Source organism: Silurus aristotelis (genome assembly GCF_946808225.1).
Source record: "Silurus aristotelis genome assembly, chromosome: 4".
Classification (NCBI taxonomy): Eukaryota; Metazoa; Chordata; class Actinopteri; order Siluriformes; family Siluridae; genus Silurus; species Silurus aristotelis.
Genome location: NC_139577.1, coordinates 448,974 through 464,594, shown reverse-complemented (window position 1 = coordinate 464,594; position 15,621 = coordinate 448,974). Strand labels below are relative to the sequence as shown.

Below are 15,621 nucleotides of genomic sequence, written 5' to 3'. Positions count from 1 at the left end.
TTGACGAAGGGATTTTTGTTGTGTAATGCATTTAATAGATGAAGATGGTAATATGATAAGTTACGATCATTTTAAATTCATATTTAATTTGTTAATTTCTTTAGTTTACAAAGCCTGTAGCTTTCAGAAATGTAATTAAAAACATAATACAATATTTTTCAGTAATACTTTTATTGGTTGATTTGTTAATTGACAATTATAATTTCCTGGATGTTACATGTAAGAAGGTTTGAGATCTCTTATTTCAAATGAATATTTTATTCTCCCTGTTAAAAGAAAGGTTTTTATCTGAGGGTTTTTTAAAAGGTGACACTCTCGAACTAGATAGAAGTAGATACCTGTAATTTTCTTTGCTACTCAAAATGTAAGAAGCACATTTCAAAACAATCAATGACATTTTTCCATGTAATGAGTTTCTTAGAATGTGATTTTATATGGATAGAAATGTATGTACTTTCTGCCTGAAAGACACTGAATCTCAGGAACATTGTTTTGACTATTGTTAATCATTTCAGGACACATTGTATGAGTGGTTAAAGAGAAAAAAAAAGTCCTTCCTGCCTTTGACTGTCACATTGTAAAATGTGTTCTTTATGCAAAACAAATAAATTAAATTTTTGTGCAATAGTACGTTGATTGTGGTTTTAAAGTTTTAAATACACAAATGTAGATTTATTAAAGTTTATCCTTTTTTTTTTTTTTTTTTTTTTTTTTTTTGGCATTTTAAGATTTTCCAGAATCTTATTTCTATTCATAAAACAATTAAAAGTGCATTAACTTTAAAATTCAATAAAATGCAACATACTTGGATTGAACTATGGATTGTAATTTAATTTGTCTTATAATTTGCTTTAAATGTTTTGATATTATTTTTACCGTGTATTTTATTAGGGGTTCAAGCATAAAATGCAGAAACCCTATTGTTATTGTAGAAATTGTTATTATTATTATTATTATTATTATTATTATTATTATTATTATTATTATTATTATTATTATTGCTGTTTTTGTTTATTGATTTATTTCATTGGTATTGTTCTATTGTTAAATGTGTTTATCAGTAGAATAATGACAATGCCTGTTTGTTATTTAAAGGTTTAATACATTTTGGGGGGGCTAATTGTTCCCTTCTTGACTTCCGGTTTCAGTATAAGTTTTATGTGTCAAATAAATGACAGATAAATTGAATAAAGTTGTACCTTTCCAAACATTTGTGGGGATTTTGAATAAGGTATAAACACTAAACTGTTTTAATAAATAAAAGGTTAAAAAAAATATATATAAAAAAATTATATAAAAATAAATTATATATATATATATAGCATCAATATGAACAATCTTTTATTACCCCCGTTCTTTAAAAGGAGACTTTTATTTTGAAATAATGAACCCGGAAGTAACATGGTCGGATTGTTGTGCTGTAATAAGAAAGCGTGGTAGGGCAGATGTCGGAAACGTCCCCCTTATGTCTCTGTCCTGTTTCACCAAACAGCTGCTCAGGTGCGCGGGGTTTCCTCCGGTAGGAAAGTGCACGACCCCGGCACTGAGGTTTAATCGCGAGCTGACACACAGGTATGCACGTGTAGCCCGGAATGAGCGAGTCCTGAGACGGTACAGAGGGTTTCATACCAGCAGTCATGCCCTGGTCACAAAGATCATGACTGCGGATGAGATGTTCTCTAGGAAACCCCTGCAGGACCACCTGAGGACGCTGCAGACGGAGTACACCGAGTGTCTGCGAGCTGTCAGTGCCTCACACCTGCAGCCAGATGAGGAGGAGGCGAGAACAACCAGGAGGAGACTCAGTGCTTTAGAGCCTCTGGTCCTAAAAATCATGGAGCTGGAATCCAAACAGAGGGAGTTTGAGGAGACTGAGGCATTACTGAAAGGTAGGAATGGTGCATGTCTTGGTGTTTTTACTGGACTGATGCTTCCTGACTGTCTGCTTTCGCTTTATAGAAAATGACCCCGACTTGCGCGAGCTCGCAGAGACCGAGAAGAAGCACTGCATGGCATCCATTCAACAAATCAGACAAACGGTAGGTTCAATATCATACCATTGTCAAGCTCTTAAATATTTCTGCATCATTGCAAGAAAAAGTATCAGGCATATGATGTCTTTCACAATCAGTGTTTGCACACATCTACCATTCTATTTAACTCATGTAAATCATGTAAAACTATATATCCTGCACTTGCTTTTATTGCACTCTGGTTAGACCCAAACTGTATTTCGTTGCCTTGTACTTGTACATGTGTAATGATAAAGTTTAATCTAATCTAATCTAATCAGCCAATCATGTAGCAGCTGCTTACTGTATACAGTCATACAGGTGGAGCTCCAGAGGTAGAGGTAGACGTCAACCTCTTAATGCATCATTATCTTATTGTGTACAATAGGAGTGTAACAGTACACAAAAAAATATTTATTTATATAATTTAAGTTCATTGGGAACCCAATGAGATTATATACTATTAAGTCCCTTTTCTCTTTTGAGAACATGTCAAAACCTTTAAACTCAAAACCTTTAATGTTTTACAATAAATGTTATACTTTACTTTTTTTTTTTTTTATCTGAATGCACCTCTTCCCTCTTCTTCTGGTATTATCTGTCTTGTGATTATTGTTGGATAAAAAATAATAAAAAAAAAATTAAAAAAAGAACGCTTTCTCGTCGAAATGCCACCTTCTGGTGCCACCTCCTGGTCAACCTGTGTCACAGCATGGAGACTTGTTTTCTTCTACTTCTGAGTGCCAATACGCCAAACACGACACGGTGCTGCCCCCTGCTGATTAAATAAAAAGATTTTTAAAAAGTTTAACCACGTGTTCTGTAAACCACTTCTTCTATCATTTATAAGCTCTCGGTAAACCAGCTTTATAGCGTCATACCGCTGCCTACTGGATTTGGAGTGTAGAAATGCAGAATTGTCAGGAATTTTTCGTTTTGAAATAAATTCTTGAAACTACATAAAACACTAAAGAATCGATATCGCTAGACTGTCAGCGATTTCACACATGAGCAAAACAAAATAATTTTGTTGTGCGAGGCGAATACTAAACAAAAGTGCGGTCCGCCAAATATTACGTTTGTGAGGGAGCTGAGATTTTAACTATGTTTCAAGCGTAAACATTTATTGCATTTAGTCCACAAGCGCACAAACCGAAACCCTATACCGAAAAGTTTCAGTACAAATATGTGTATCGTTACACCCCTAGTATATAGTCATACAGGTGGCGCTCCAGAGCTTCAAATGTTCACATCAAGCACCCTGTGATCTGTATGACTTTGGCACAGTTGTATTTCAGAACCCGCTGAGAGTTTACACAGAATGAAGCACTTGTGCAGATGCAAACACTTGAGCATGGCCTGAAAGGACACCGTTACACAGTGGAGAAAAGACTGCCTGGTTTCAGTGAGCCCATGCACAATATACTGTAGATTATTAATTGTGTTTGTTGCAGATAGAACTGGAACCCAATGTGAGTTTTGTGCTTCTGTAGCCCACCTGACTTCATTTTTGACTTGTAAAATGCTTTTCTGCTCAACTTGTCTTTAAAGCTATGCTTCAGATGCAAGAAATCTTTCATTTTGCCCTTTTTTTTTATTCATATAGATTCTCTCTCTTCTCGTTCCTAAAGAAGAATCAGATATGAGTGACCTGGTCCTGGAGGTCACAGCTGGGGTTGGCGGTCAAGAGGCCATGCTTTTTACAGCAGAGATTTTTGACATGTACCAGAACTATGCTGCTTTCCATGGCTGGGGCTTTGATATGCTTGAATATATGCCAAGTGATCTAGGTCAGTCTCTGCTCATTTCTGTCTCTGAGAGGTTATAACACACGCCCTGACTGCAGCTCTAATGCTGTTTTTTTGTTAACTCAGGGGGTTTACGCCACGCCACAGCCAGCATAAGTGGTCCAATGTGCTACAAGAAGATGAAGTTTGAAGCAGGCGTCCATCGAGTTCAGAGAGTCCCGAAGACGGAGAAACAAGGCCGCATGCACACCAGCACAATGACTGTAGCGATTTTGCCACAACCTGCAGAGGTGTGATGAACACTTCAGGTTATATACAAATGTCTACTAAAGACCTGTAGCATGGTGAAACAAATCATGCAGCAGTTTTTAACAATGCATGAGGATGTAAAAAAAAAAATTTGTGGCTTTGATTTTAAGGATAAAATGTTCTGCATTGCCTCCACAGATCTCATTCACCATTAATGTCAAAGACCTGAGGATTGAAACGAAACGAGCGAGCGGAGCCGGAGGACAGCACGTAAACACGACAGACAGTGCTGTAAGGATCGTCCATTTACCAACAGGTCCATTATTTATTCACCTTCTAGACATGATGGATCTGGTCAAATCCTTCTGATGGTCAAACACATTTTTCAGCCCATGCTGAGGAAAGCTAAAAGTGAATGTGTAAATTGCAGGGATCGTGTCTGAGTGTCAGCAGGAACGCTCTCAGATCAAAAACAAAGAGAAGGCCATGAAGGTGCTGAGAGCAAGGCTCTACAGTGCAAAGCTGGAGGAGGAGACCAGTAAGAGATACCAGACACGCAAACTTCAGGTAAGCCAGTATAAGTTAGTAAGAAGTGGCTGAAGTGTCCAAATGAATGCACTTTATATATTTTCATCCTCACTCCATATACTTATATTTCTATCATCAGTTTCAACTTCGATGCTCATTGATTTATAAATAAATGTTTTCAATAAATTGTCATGTAAATTTACATTTATGACATTTGAAAGAATGCTACCCAGAGCCTCTTTCCTAAACATTTGAGGGTTTAAGGAGCCGACAGTGGTGGCTTGGTGGGATTTGAACTCGTAACCTTCCAATCCGAAATCCAACATCTTAATCACTGAGCTACAGTTTCCCTTATCTCATTTTTATACATTCGAGCAGTTGGTCATGGTCTTGCTCAGGGGCCCAAAAGGGCAGTTTGGTGGTGCTGAAATTTAACTACAATGTATTTATTTTACTCATGCGGCACTTTATTCTGTCCATTTTCTGCTACTGTGAAACGTCACACTACATTGCCTCTTTTTTCTGGGTTTGTCGAACACTGCCCTCTTGTGTACACACTGACATTATGCACAATTATGTTTTTTAGAAATGAGTTTATTAGAGGGACAGCGCATGTAGGACGTTTTGGGGACAAAGTGAGAGAGGCCCAGTTGAGATGGTTTGGACATGTGCACAGGTGGGACATGGGGTATATCGGTATAAGACTGCTGAGGATGGAGCCACCAGGAAGGAGGAAAATAGGAAGGCCAAAGAGGAGGTTTATGGATGTGGTGAGGGAAGACATGCAGGTAGTTGGTTCGAAAGAGGCAGATGTAGAGGACAGGGGAATATGGAGACGAATGATCCGCTGTGGTGACCCCTAATGGGAGCAGCCGAAAGAAGATGTAGAAGAAGAATGTTTTTAGACACAAATGCAAAACATCTGGGGACAAGTTTTTTGCCATCACAGATGCAGAAATCTAAATCAGGCGCGAGTGAGCACAACTTCAAGCCTCATTAAGCCCTAAAAATAAATAGTAAAAGTGTTTCCCAGAAATAAGCCTCGCCAACACCTAACCATCCGCTCTAACAAAAACAGAAGCATGCATAGATCTGTAGAATGTTTATGAACGAATCCACTGATTTCTTGTGTAATGCTTGAAACCAGGTCATATTTATGTTCTTCTCCACTTAAAATTAACTGGATGGAGGTTCTTATTGTCAATACCCTAGATTTACTATATTTCTTTACTTTCTGTTCCAACAGATTGGCACCAAAGGCAGATCGGAAAAAATCAGGACCTACAACTTTTCTCAAGATCGCATCACCGACCATCGGATTGGCAAAACTCTGCATGACGTACATGGATTTTTATTAGGGGAGGAGCTGCTGGATGAGATGAGCGTGTCTTTGGAGCAGTTCTCCGAACAGGAAGCTCTCATGGACATTGTCGAAGGTCAATGACTGAAATCAATAGCCATATATAACATTTTAAAATTGTTTAATAAATGCCTTTTTGTTGAGCTCTGTGTCGTATCGCTTGTCTATCACTGATAATACAGACAGATCTCTGTTCACTAAACAGAATTCAATACGTAACGGATATCCATCATGTTTTTTGTAATCACAGATGCCCTCTGATATATACATATGCATTTACTTTTAGGAAAGTTCTCTCACTCGATTGTGAGCTCTATAAATAAAGCTGTTGTCTGCTGAAACTAAAGCAAATTGGCCAAACTGAAATCAGCTTGAAAATTCCAGCAGATTCTACTTATCTGGTGCTATAGATTATTCAACCTCAGTCTCTAAGATGCTTTTGTAATGCCTTAATTGTTTGAAATGACCGAAACAGAAGTAGATCAAATATTGGAATCTTATAAATCCAGTAAAGCTGGTTCAGGAAAATCAATTTGCCTTCAGTAGGGCATTAACAGCTCCCCAGTCGGCCTGGTGTGTTGTGCATGTGAAGTGCCCTTTGTCATGTTAAATGGTCCTGGAGAAGCTGTGGGGGTGTCCCCCTGGTCTATACTTTGGCCAGTCTGTAGTTTTGTTACAGGGTGGTGAACCTCTAAGCAGACTATCGAACCCTTTCCACATTCCAACCGGAGGTGTGAAATACCTTTGTGTTCCCACATGCATGCTGAACTCTGTAGGACCAACAAAAGCAGTAAGACATTTAAACTCCAGCTGTTTTAAGAGTATTAGAATCGAGAAACATCATAAACGCGTGTGTGTGTGTGTATATATATATATATATGTGTGTATGGGGAAAAAAAGAAATAAAAAATATATTAGAAAAGTCATTTATTTCTAAATCATTTTATAAAAGGCGCCTTTTCGGTCACCCACGTCATATACACGCACCATTTCGCCCTAAGATCGCACCTCATGTGCTAGGAGTAAGGAGCTGGATTCGTCCCAAAAAATGTAATATTGAGCAAGCTGATTGGTGGAGCTGCTAAACGAGAATGAGTTTGTAGCCAATAGAAAAGCAGCAGGCGGGACTTGTCCGAAATATAGGTAGGGTTGTATGGAGCATGGAGTGTGCGCGACTCACGGAAGGCTCCTATTGGCTGTAGGCGGGTTAAAGGTATTTTGCCGAGCTCTGATTGGTTAGCGCGGTTTTTGACGCGAAATTCAAACACTGCAGTAACTGGCGCTTTTTAGTTCTCAGTACAGTGAACGGAGTCCGGGCTCGAGCGCGAAAATACGCTCTGTTGAAGCAGTGGACACTCATTTATACACTTATTTTAAATGATTAATTCTGTAGAAAAAAAAGCAGAAGTTTTATTTTACAGGTAAGGATTATTATTTAATATTTATCAGTGCATGGCCGCGAGACCTGAGTGATTATTCCAGCAGATACCGCTCAGTACTGTGTTCGTAGCAGAAGGACAGATGTGTATTTCTGTAGAATTAAATCGAACATCATTACTGAGTTTTAATGAGCAGCTGTTCTCCTGCGGTTTCCTGATAAAGGTGATGCTAAGGCGTTAAAGTTTAGCCTTTACACCGTCCAGCAGGGCAGCTAACTCGGAATGTGGCTAACCTGTTAGCCTCACTGAGCGCGCGAACTGAAACATCTCCTGCTTCCATGTGCAAAATGTAGAAATAAGGATTAAATCTAGTGAAATACGGATTAGTGTAGGAACAGGAACGTTATTAGGTTAATATGTGTGTATCTGACTGTGACAGGGCTGAGGTTTGTGGATGATGTCTTATTAATGGTTTGCTACACACCTGCATTGTTATATATATAATAAATAATGCAGCAGTGTTTAACTTTTCAATTTTTCCTTTTTAATAGCGGGATATAAAGTTCCAATAATTTTGTTTATTAAATAAAAGTCAGATTTTCCCCTCAGTGGGTTTGTAAAGTCCTACCCGGTGAATGAGTTTGTCAGGGAGAGTAATATTAGTTTGACAGGATATTGTGTTTAATAATCTAATAAATGCTGATAAAATATTGAGAATATTAATAAAATGACTCTTCTTATTCCTTAGTTTTGTGGAGAAGTGTATAGGCCCAGATATGAAGTGCCTGACCCGCAGCAGAACTTCCGCCCAGAAAACGGAAACGAGCTCAGAGTTAAAGGGACGGAAACAGAGCGCGCCATCTTTCTGCGTGTCCTCCTCCATTTGTCCCTCCATCCCTCAGTCCCTATACAGTGACCCTACAGGACCTCATAACAAGGAGAACTGTGAGGAGAACAAGTCATGTGGTGTGGACCTGCTGCCCAGTGATGATGTTCCTCTGAGCAGCTCAAGTCTAGCAGAGGACAGCGGATACTTGTCTCTCCACAACAGCCAGCTCGAGCCCTGTGACAACGACCTGCCTTGTACAGAGACGCTGCAGAGATGCGCAGAGGAAAAAGAGCGTGGACCTTCTCCACCCTATTCCTCCTCAACCCCGAACTGCCTTCCTGTCCTGAAGTTCCAGGAGGAGGTATGCAGACAGCTGAAGAAAGGCTACAGGAAAAACCAAAGCTATGATTGGACCGTCATTAATAAGATTGCTGAGTGTTACAACCTCCAGAACATTATTGGTACAAAGATGGGCTCGGAGTATGTTGATATCCTTTGTGGCTTGTTAAAGAAGGACATGAAGCACATCCTGACCAGGATCTTGGGTCTTCTCGGGGATTGTGACTTGATAAGGTAAGGACTTGGTCTGCTTTTTATCTAAACCACATTACTGATTTTTTTTTTGTTTGTTTTTTTTGTTTGTTTTTTTTTTGTTTTTTTTTAAAGCTTTACTGATGGAAATTATTTCTACAGCTGTAAAAAAGTGAGCAGGACGTGGCGGAAAATCATTCACCAAGACAACCGGGCCGTTCAGAGATGCAGAAAAGCCGAGCAAATGCTAAGGGTAAGAACTTGACTATTCGTATCTGACGAAGGAGACCGACATACGGCAGACATTTATTATTATTATCATCATTATAATTATTGATGTGTTTTCATGTCTCAGTAAAACTTTCATTTCGTGTTGCAGGACACTGGAAAGTCGACAGAGTCTTTATCCAGAGACTTTGGTCTTAGCAGGGTGGTGTTTTCTTGCCTGCAGAAAGTAGCTTCTTCGACACCAGGATCCAAACCCACAAAAACGACGCACAGCCAAACAGATGCCACACAGAATTCTGCCAAGCCAAGCCGCTTCGCAGAGTTTCTCGAAGTAAGCAGGAGTTCTTTGAACTTGTGAATTGAAATGGCACATTTTATACACCAGTTTGCACCTTGAAGTCAGACTGAATTGGGGAAATGGGTGTTCGAGGTTATACAATTATTAATGAATTGCTGGAGAGTTAACACACCCTTCTGTTTACTTCAAGGCTGCCAAATCTCTAAAAGGTCACGAGGCGCTGAGGAGCTGTCGTGTCTGCGGTTCTCCTGCACGGTTCGACTCGGCCATGAAAAGGGCGGTGTGTATGAGAGCGAGCTGTGCTTTCGACTTCTGCTCACTGTGCCAGTCAGCGTACCATGGGTCCAACCCCTGCCAGAGGGGCATACTAAAGGCATCTTCATCATCACACTGCCAGACCACACCTTTAGCAGGTTCTGCTCGCAGCAAACGCAGCATCCGGCGCTTATGAGTTAACGCCTAACTCAGGAAACACAATTTGCACAGTCTTTATTACTTAAAAAAAAAAAAAAAAAAACTTTTTATGATACTTTTATAATGTGGACTTTTTATATCTGTTCCTCAGTGTCTAATCTGAAGTGATGTAGGTCACATTTTCTGTGCCTTAGCACATGTTTGTAAAGTACTGAATGCCAAAAGAAAGAAAAAAGGAAGGAGAGGACCAGACAGCCTTCTCCACTGATGCAATAGAAAATTTTATATGCTTTTATAATTTGTAAATGTATTAATGAACTTTATTTGTTTGTGCCTTGTCCAATTGTAAATATTTACATGGCTGAATAAAGAGTCTCCATATTTTTTTTAGAACCTGTGTATTGATTTTTTTCTGCTGGACAAACCAGTCTATATAATGGAACTGGTTATAAAAGTAAATACTATGTTTAAACACCAATTTATGAAAAATCATTATAACATCCAGAACTACAAATATCTCATTTTAACTGTTGTACCATAAATACAGTGGATGTAACTAATCTGTACTAGAAGATCTAATTTTTCCCATTATAAGCTGTTATACTGTTTCATAAAACAGACCAAATATTAATAATTACTTATGAAGGCATAAGCATGCATCTGTACTGTATATGATGGTCACCTAAATATTGTTCCAGAATCACGGAAGGCATTTTTGTTATGCCCTTTAAAATATTATAAAAGTAGATCACAAATAGTAGCAGTCGGTTTTTTTTGTTTTGTTTTTGTTTTTTAACTTTCCTAATATCTTTGTTATATCATGTAATTTATAGCAAAGTGTACATGCACTAACTAGATATGTAGTATCAGCTTTGAGGAGATCATGAAAAAATGATCTTGAAGGATGAATGGGACCTACAAACATCTCAAATCCATTTAGGATTTCAAAGGCAGTTTGCTGGATGTCCCACTTGCAACCAAAATGTAACTTTCTGGTTGATAGCTTGAGCTGGTGCGTTAGTATTTTTTATTTTATCCCCCCTCATAATATCATATATTTATAATACACCAGTCCCAATTTACAACGTCTGCGGTACGTGATGCTTCAGAGTTGGGATGCTGCTTTTTTGGATGGAAAGCCTCACCTTTCCTTTGTTTTATATAAAATATGTGTTCATTAAGGCCAAAATAATGAATCTTTTGACTTTAATTTAGTCTGTATTTTTTCTTGTAGTATCAAGAATGTCTCAGGTGCTCCTGTTTAACTCCTAATTATAAGAATTGGCCAATCAGAAGCTTCTAAATGTTATAACAGAGACAGTCAATTTAGGAAATCTGATACATTAAAGAATAGATAAAGAGGAGGACTGAATAGTATTGTTCATTGTACAACAAGGATTGTAGGCTCATGATTTTTCATCATCGATCATTTCACAATTAACAGTTATTGCTTAGTGAAAAGCTGAATTATTTTAGTTTAGGTGTATTAAATTGTCTCCGCTGTATACACTGCAGACTTTTAAGTAACATAACAAGGTTTTTTTTTTTTTGGGATGGGGAGATTCTTCAAAACCTGGGGCACAAGCACATTCCAAAATCTAGTGGAACGTCTTCCAAGAAGTGGGAACATGTTCTGTTCTTACAACAGCAAGAACAGCAAAAATAGGGACTAAATGTGGAATGGGATGTTCACAAACTTTTGTCCAGTGTCCCTTAAGACTGTCTGATCCTTTTCTTTTGCTCACCTGGACATTCTTAACACTCTGGATGTAAATATCTGGAAATGAAAGCTTAAATTATGATCTAGAGTTTTATTCATCTTTTGATCCCAAACCTGAATGTATTTAGTGTACAGCAAACCCAAGATGCATTGGTGTTCTGATACATATTTTTTTCTGTTTACTAGTGATGTTGACTTGATCTCATTTGAACATTTGGAAGATATATAAGATTCTGGATCACATGGGGGACAGCCTGGGATTCCTTAAAGTGGTAACAGCAAAAAAATATATATATATTAATGGGAGCACATTAAAATAGCAGCAGACTGTCAAGCTTGGGCATTACCAACATCACTTAGAGATGCATCACAGCTGACTGCTCCTGCCACTCTTGTCTCCTCAGGCACTTTGAGATCTATCTGAAATGTCAGGGCATAGCTGGCAGTTTGGATGCCATTTCTGCACCTTGCTATCCGATTTGCGGTGACAATCTATAGCCCTCATGGCCATGCTATGATTCAGAGGCTAAATATGGCTCTTATATGCTTTACTGTGCCTCTGCGTTTGTGTTCCATTTCCATCCGCTTAAGTAGATGCTATGCATAATAACTGCATTAGGTCTTAAATTAAAAAAATGGTTCTAAAAAATTAGATTGTCAGTCAAACCATTTGAGGCCAAAAGATATTTAATTATTTGATTTCCTTCGAATAGCATTAATATAAGTTCTGACCTTTTACATGGAAAAGAGCTCAGGGGCTCCCTGTGATTATTCTATTTAATTTCCTTTATTAAAATCAATCGGATCCGAAAAAACTATACAACTGAACATGCCTTTACAGCATACTACATTAACACACTCTCCATAACACACACACAAACGGATATGTTCACATGTACTAAATCGTACGGCAAACAACGTTTTCCCACCTTCTCACAAGTCATGCTGTTTGGACAAGGAAATCTAATTTTGCCATGAATAGATATTTTATGTAATTAACCTTTTAAAACCGGAGACAGTCCTGAGTAATTGAATGATATTTTCTTGGAAAATTTGCCTGGATTTTTCATCTCTGCATGATTGCACATCGGTTTTAAACAAGTAATGAGGGACCACTAGGGATTCATCAGGTTACATATTTTCAAAAACAGCAGATTCTTCAATTTATGGTTGAACAATCTCTCTCAGAATCCATTTCAGAGAGGTAAAAAAACTAACAAACCCAGGCACTTAAATCCAGTCTTAGAATGTACATGTAAAGACGGCAAGCTTCATTTGGCTATAGGTTTCTCTTGAATTTTTGTGCCCAGGAGCATGCTGGAGTGATTCCGTCCTCTTAGTTCCTATGAAAGGAAATTTTAATGCTACAGCATAAAACAGCACTCTGCTTAATTGTGTGCTTTCAAATTTGGGGCAGCAGTTTAGAGAGAACCCACATATAGTTATGACAGTCAGGTGTCTACAAACATTCAGCCATATAAGAGGGCTTCCAGTTCATAAAATCCATGGTTAATGATTGATTTAGTTTGGTTAATGATTGGTTTAGTGTCTGTGAAGATTCAACACCATGTTTGAGGCCTCTCTTAGCGTTTTATTTGAGCCAGATTAATTTATCTTGGGATTGGGATCATGTCATCTTTCCAATTCATGCAAAAATGATGAGTGTTAGTAGCCAAAAGAATAAATAAATAAATAAATAAATAAATAAATAAATAAATACTATTTACTATATACTATAAAAAAAAAACTATTTTAGCATAATCATCTTAAATTAACTGAACAAAAAAACCCGCTACTGCTTTTCTTTCGTGTAGCTGTGACTTGAATATACTGAGCAATTACACAAATAGTCTATGCAACTCCACATCAGCTTGAATCCAACTAAACAATCAGATAAAAATTTGTTTTCCAGAAGGAAAAATGGTGTAAGATCAGTCTACCTGGTTAAAATGTCATGAATAGTTTATAGTTTTACAAACAATTCTGCAAACATGGCATTCTATACGGGGAAATATTTGACCAAAAACCAGAAAATACAGGTTTAGGAAATGGATTTGATGATAACACAGAAACCTAAATGATATAAAAGTTCCTAAAAGCCTGTCTTTCCACCCACAAAACAGTGATTTCTGGCTGTCCATTTCTATGGGAGAATAGTTTTAAGTGGTACAGCAATTACCAGAGCAGAGGGTCTGGTCAGTGTATTGGAAAGAGTCCTGTCTATTTTTATGGGCAGCATTCCCCTGGTCCATTTAGCCTGGCAGTAATGAGCATTAATGAGCTGCCTGTGTCCATACAGCTGGGCAAAATCACATAACATCTGAAGTACATCTCGTTATTTTACGCACTGGCTTGAACTTGGTTTCATCTGACATGCTGTCATACTTGAAAAAATAGTGTAGTGTATAGCTAATGGCTTTTACAACCTAGGATAATTTTGATTTGGTGACATTTCAGAATCCAACATCTTCTAGCCATTATTGATAACGTTCATGATTTTAGATGAACAGCCAAAACCTCATAGGTCCAAATTCTTAGGTTTTCTGATTTCAACAGTCAAAATTCCTCAGTATTGGTAATGATCTTGGTGTGGCAATGGTGTGCTTTATATCTTTGAGGAAGGTCATATAAGGTGGAGCTCTATCATATACATTAGTCCCTAAGTAATATCTCTATCTAGTGTCCCCCAAGGCTCATGGCTGGGTTCTCTTCTTTTCATCAGATGACTATAGCAGATGACACCTATAGCTGATGACACTTAACTCCTCATATCCATTTCTCCTTCAGACAGACAGGTTTTGGCACTTATATCAGTGTGTCTGGCAGAATCTCTCGTCAGGAATGTCAGTTTATCAGTTGAAATTAAGTCCCATAGCAAAACTGAAATGCTGTACAGTTAAAAAAAATGCTTGCCCATGTAGAGTTCTTGTGTTCTCTCTTGACGACTCTTTGGTTTTAACCATCTATCATTTTACACAATCTTCGGTCAACTACGAACAACCAGCTGTTCTTCTCGCCCAACATAGCCGGCCTGACTTGGTCTTGCGGATTTCTCAACATTAGTATGCATTCAGACATTTCTATCCACAGAGGACACTCGGGTCCTTTTTCATTTTCAAGTCATTTCAAGACTGATCCACTGCAACGTTTCTGACTCTGAGTGCCATCTAACCTCTGAGAATGATTTTCAATCTCTCTAGTTTCTCCTACATCAACTCATATATACAGTACCTGCTGCACAAAACACATATGAACACTGTTTTTTGCCTACAAAGCCAAAGATAGAGCAGAACCCTAACCCTAACCCTAACCTTAAAACACCCATCACACACACAGCACTGCACTGTGTTCACCTTTTTTTTGTTAGTTTTTTTGTTAAAAAACAACACATTGTTTTGCATTTTTCACACTGTACTCACCTTCTCAGCAGCATTTTTAAATAATGACTAATAGTCGATTTGTATGTCATTAATGCCAAATTTCATAAGTTAAAACTTCATTTTAACTTCAAATAAATGTTACAATTTGTGGATTTGAAAACAAACATACAGAGAATTAATGGTGTTTTTGAGTATAGCTGTGCATTTGATGTAAAATCGAAAGGATCATGTAACAGTTTTGTATAACAATAAACATTAAACATATTACTTTTCATATAAACATAAATGTAACTCTTTTATTTAAAGTCAACTCATAAAAATGTTACTTTTTTTCTTAATGTTGACTCTTTAATTCCTCTTTTTTAATTAGACTCTTTTTAAGTCTTTATTTAAGGCTGAATTGTGTTGCTGTTATTTATAGTCAATTCTTAATAAAATTTTGTTTAAAGTTTTTCTTTGAATGAGGCTCTTTTTATTTTAAAAAATTAAACATTTTTAGGTGTCTAAATGATGAAGGTGGTGAATTTTTTATCGGAACGTTGTGAGTTCAGATCCCACCACCACCAAGTAGCCACTCCTGGGCCTTTAAACCTAAACTGCTCAGTTTTTTAAGAGCTGCTTTTTTAAATGTTTTTGATGTTTACTTTCACTGAAGGATAATTTCTCTTCCCGATCCTAAAGCAGCAGCCCAAGATGTGATCTTCTAGAGTTATGATGTGTAATCTACTGGTATTAAAATATTAAAATATTACATTTGACTCATTATGAAACTGGGATGTTCTTGTATCTGTCTCTCTGATCTTGCCTCAGTTCCTGAACATAGATTTTTACCAGATCTGTTCATGTAGCTTCTTCTACATCTCTGATAAATCTACAATACATCAATCAGCAGAGGGTATTAAAGCCACTTTACCAGTCAACAATAAAGTGAGTTTTAATTGAACA

At 37.6% G+C, this 15,621-nt stretch overlaps 1 protein-coding gene across 3 annotated transcripts; it reads left to right on the top strand.

The window, feature by feature from the left end:
* The first annotated feature begins 1,372 nt into the window (after nucleotides 1-1,372).
* Nucleotides 1,373-9,964, top strand: mtrf1l (mitochondrial translational release factor 1-like). 3 transcript variants are annotated; one of them, XM_083540658.1, is made up of 11 exons: nucleotides 1,373-1,889; nucleotides 1,960-2,039; nucleotides 3,619-3,802; nucleotides 3,887-4,050; nucleotides 4,208-4,325; nucleotides 4,440-4,576; nucleotides 5,784-5,973; nucleotides 8,025-8,678; nucleotides 8,799-8,889; nucleotides 9,016-9,195; nucleotides 9,353-9,964. In XM_083540658.1, exons 1-8 carry the CDS (start codon nucleotides 1,385-1,387, stop codon nucleotides 8,042-8,044), a joined length of 1,398 nt encoding a protein of 465 aa, XP_083396784.1. In that variant the 5' UTR covers nucleotides 1,373-1,384; the 3' UTR covers nucleotides 8,045-8,678; nucleotides 8,799-8,889; nucleotides 9,016-9,195; nucleotides 9,353-9,964. The 3 variants fall into 3 exon arrangements, with proteins under 3 accessions (XP_083396784.1, XP_083396785.1, XP_083396786.1); XM_083540659.1 differs by lacking the exons at nucleotides 1,373-1,889; nucleotides 1,960-2,039; nucleotides 3,619-3,802; ... (2 more) ...; nucleotides 4,440-4,576; nucleotides 5,784-5,973 and adding an exon at nucleotides 7,088-7,318; XM_083540660.1 differs by lacking the exons at nucleotides 1,373-1,889; nucleotides 1,960-2,039; nucleotides 3,619-3,802; ... (2 more) ...; nucleotides 4,440-4,576; nucleotides 5,784-5,973 and adding an exon at nucleotides 7,482-7,722.
* The last annotated feature ends 5,657 nt before the right edge of the window (nucleotides 9,965-15,621 follow it).

Excerpts from the sequence above, each read along its gene's own strand:
- mtrf1l (XM_083540658.1), top strand. The coding sequence starts at position 1,385 with ATGAACCCGGAAGTAACATGGTCGGATTGTTGTGCTGTAATAAGAAAG. Across the intron at positions 1,890-1,959 it reads GACTGAGGCATTACTGAAAG|AAAATGACCCCGACTTGCGC; the intron begins GTAGGAATGGTG and ends TTCGCTTTATAG. Across the intron at positions 2,040-3,618 it reads TTCAACAAATCAGACAAACG|ATTCTCTCTCTTCTCGTTCC; the intron begins GTAGGTTCAATA and ends TTATTCATATAG.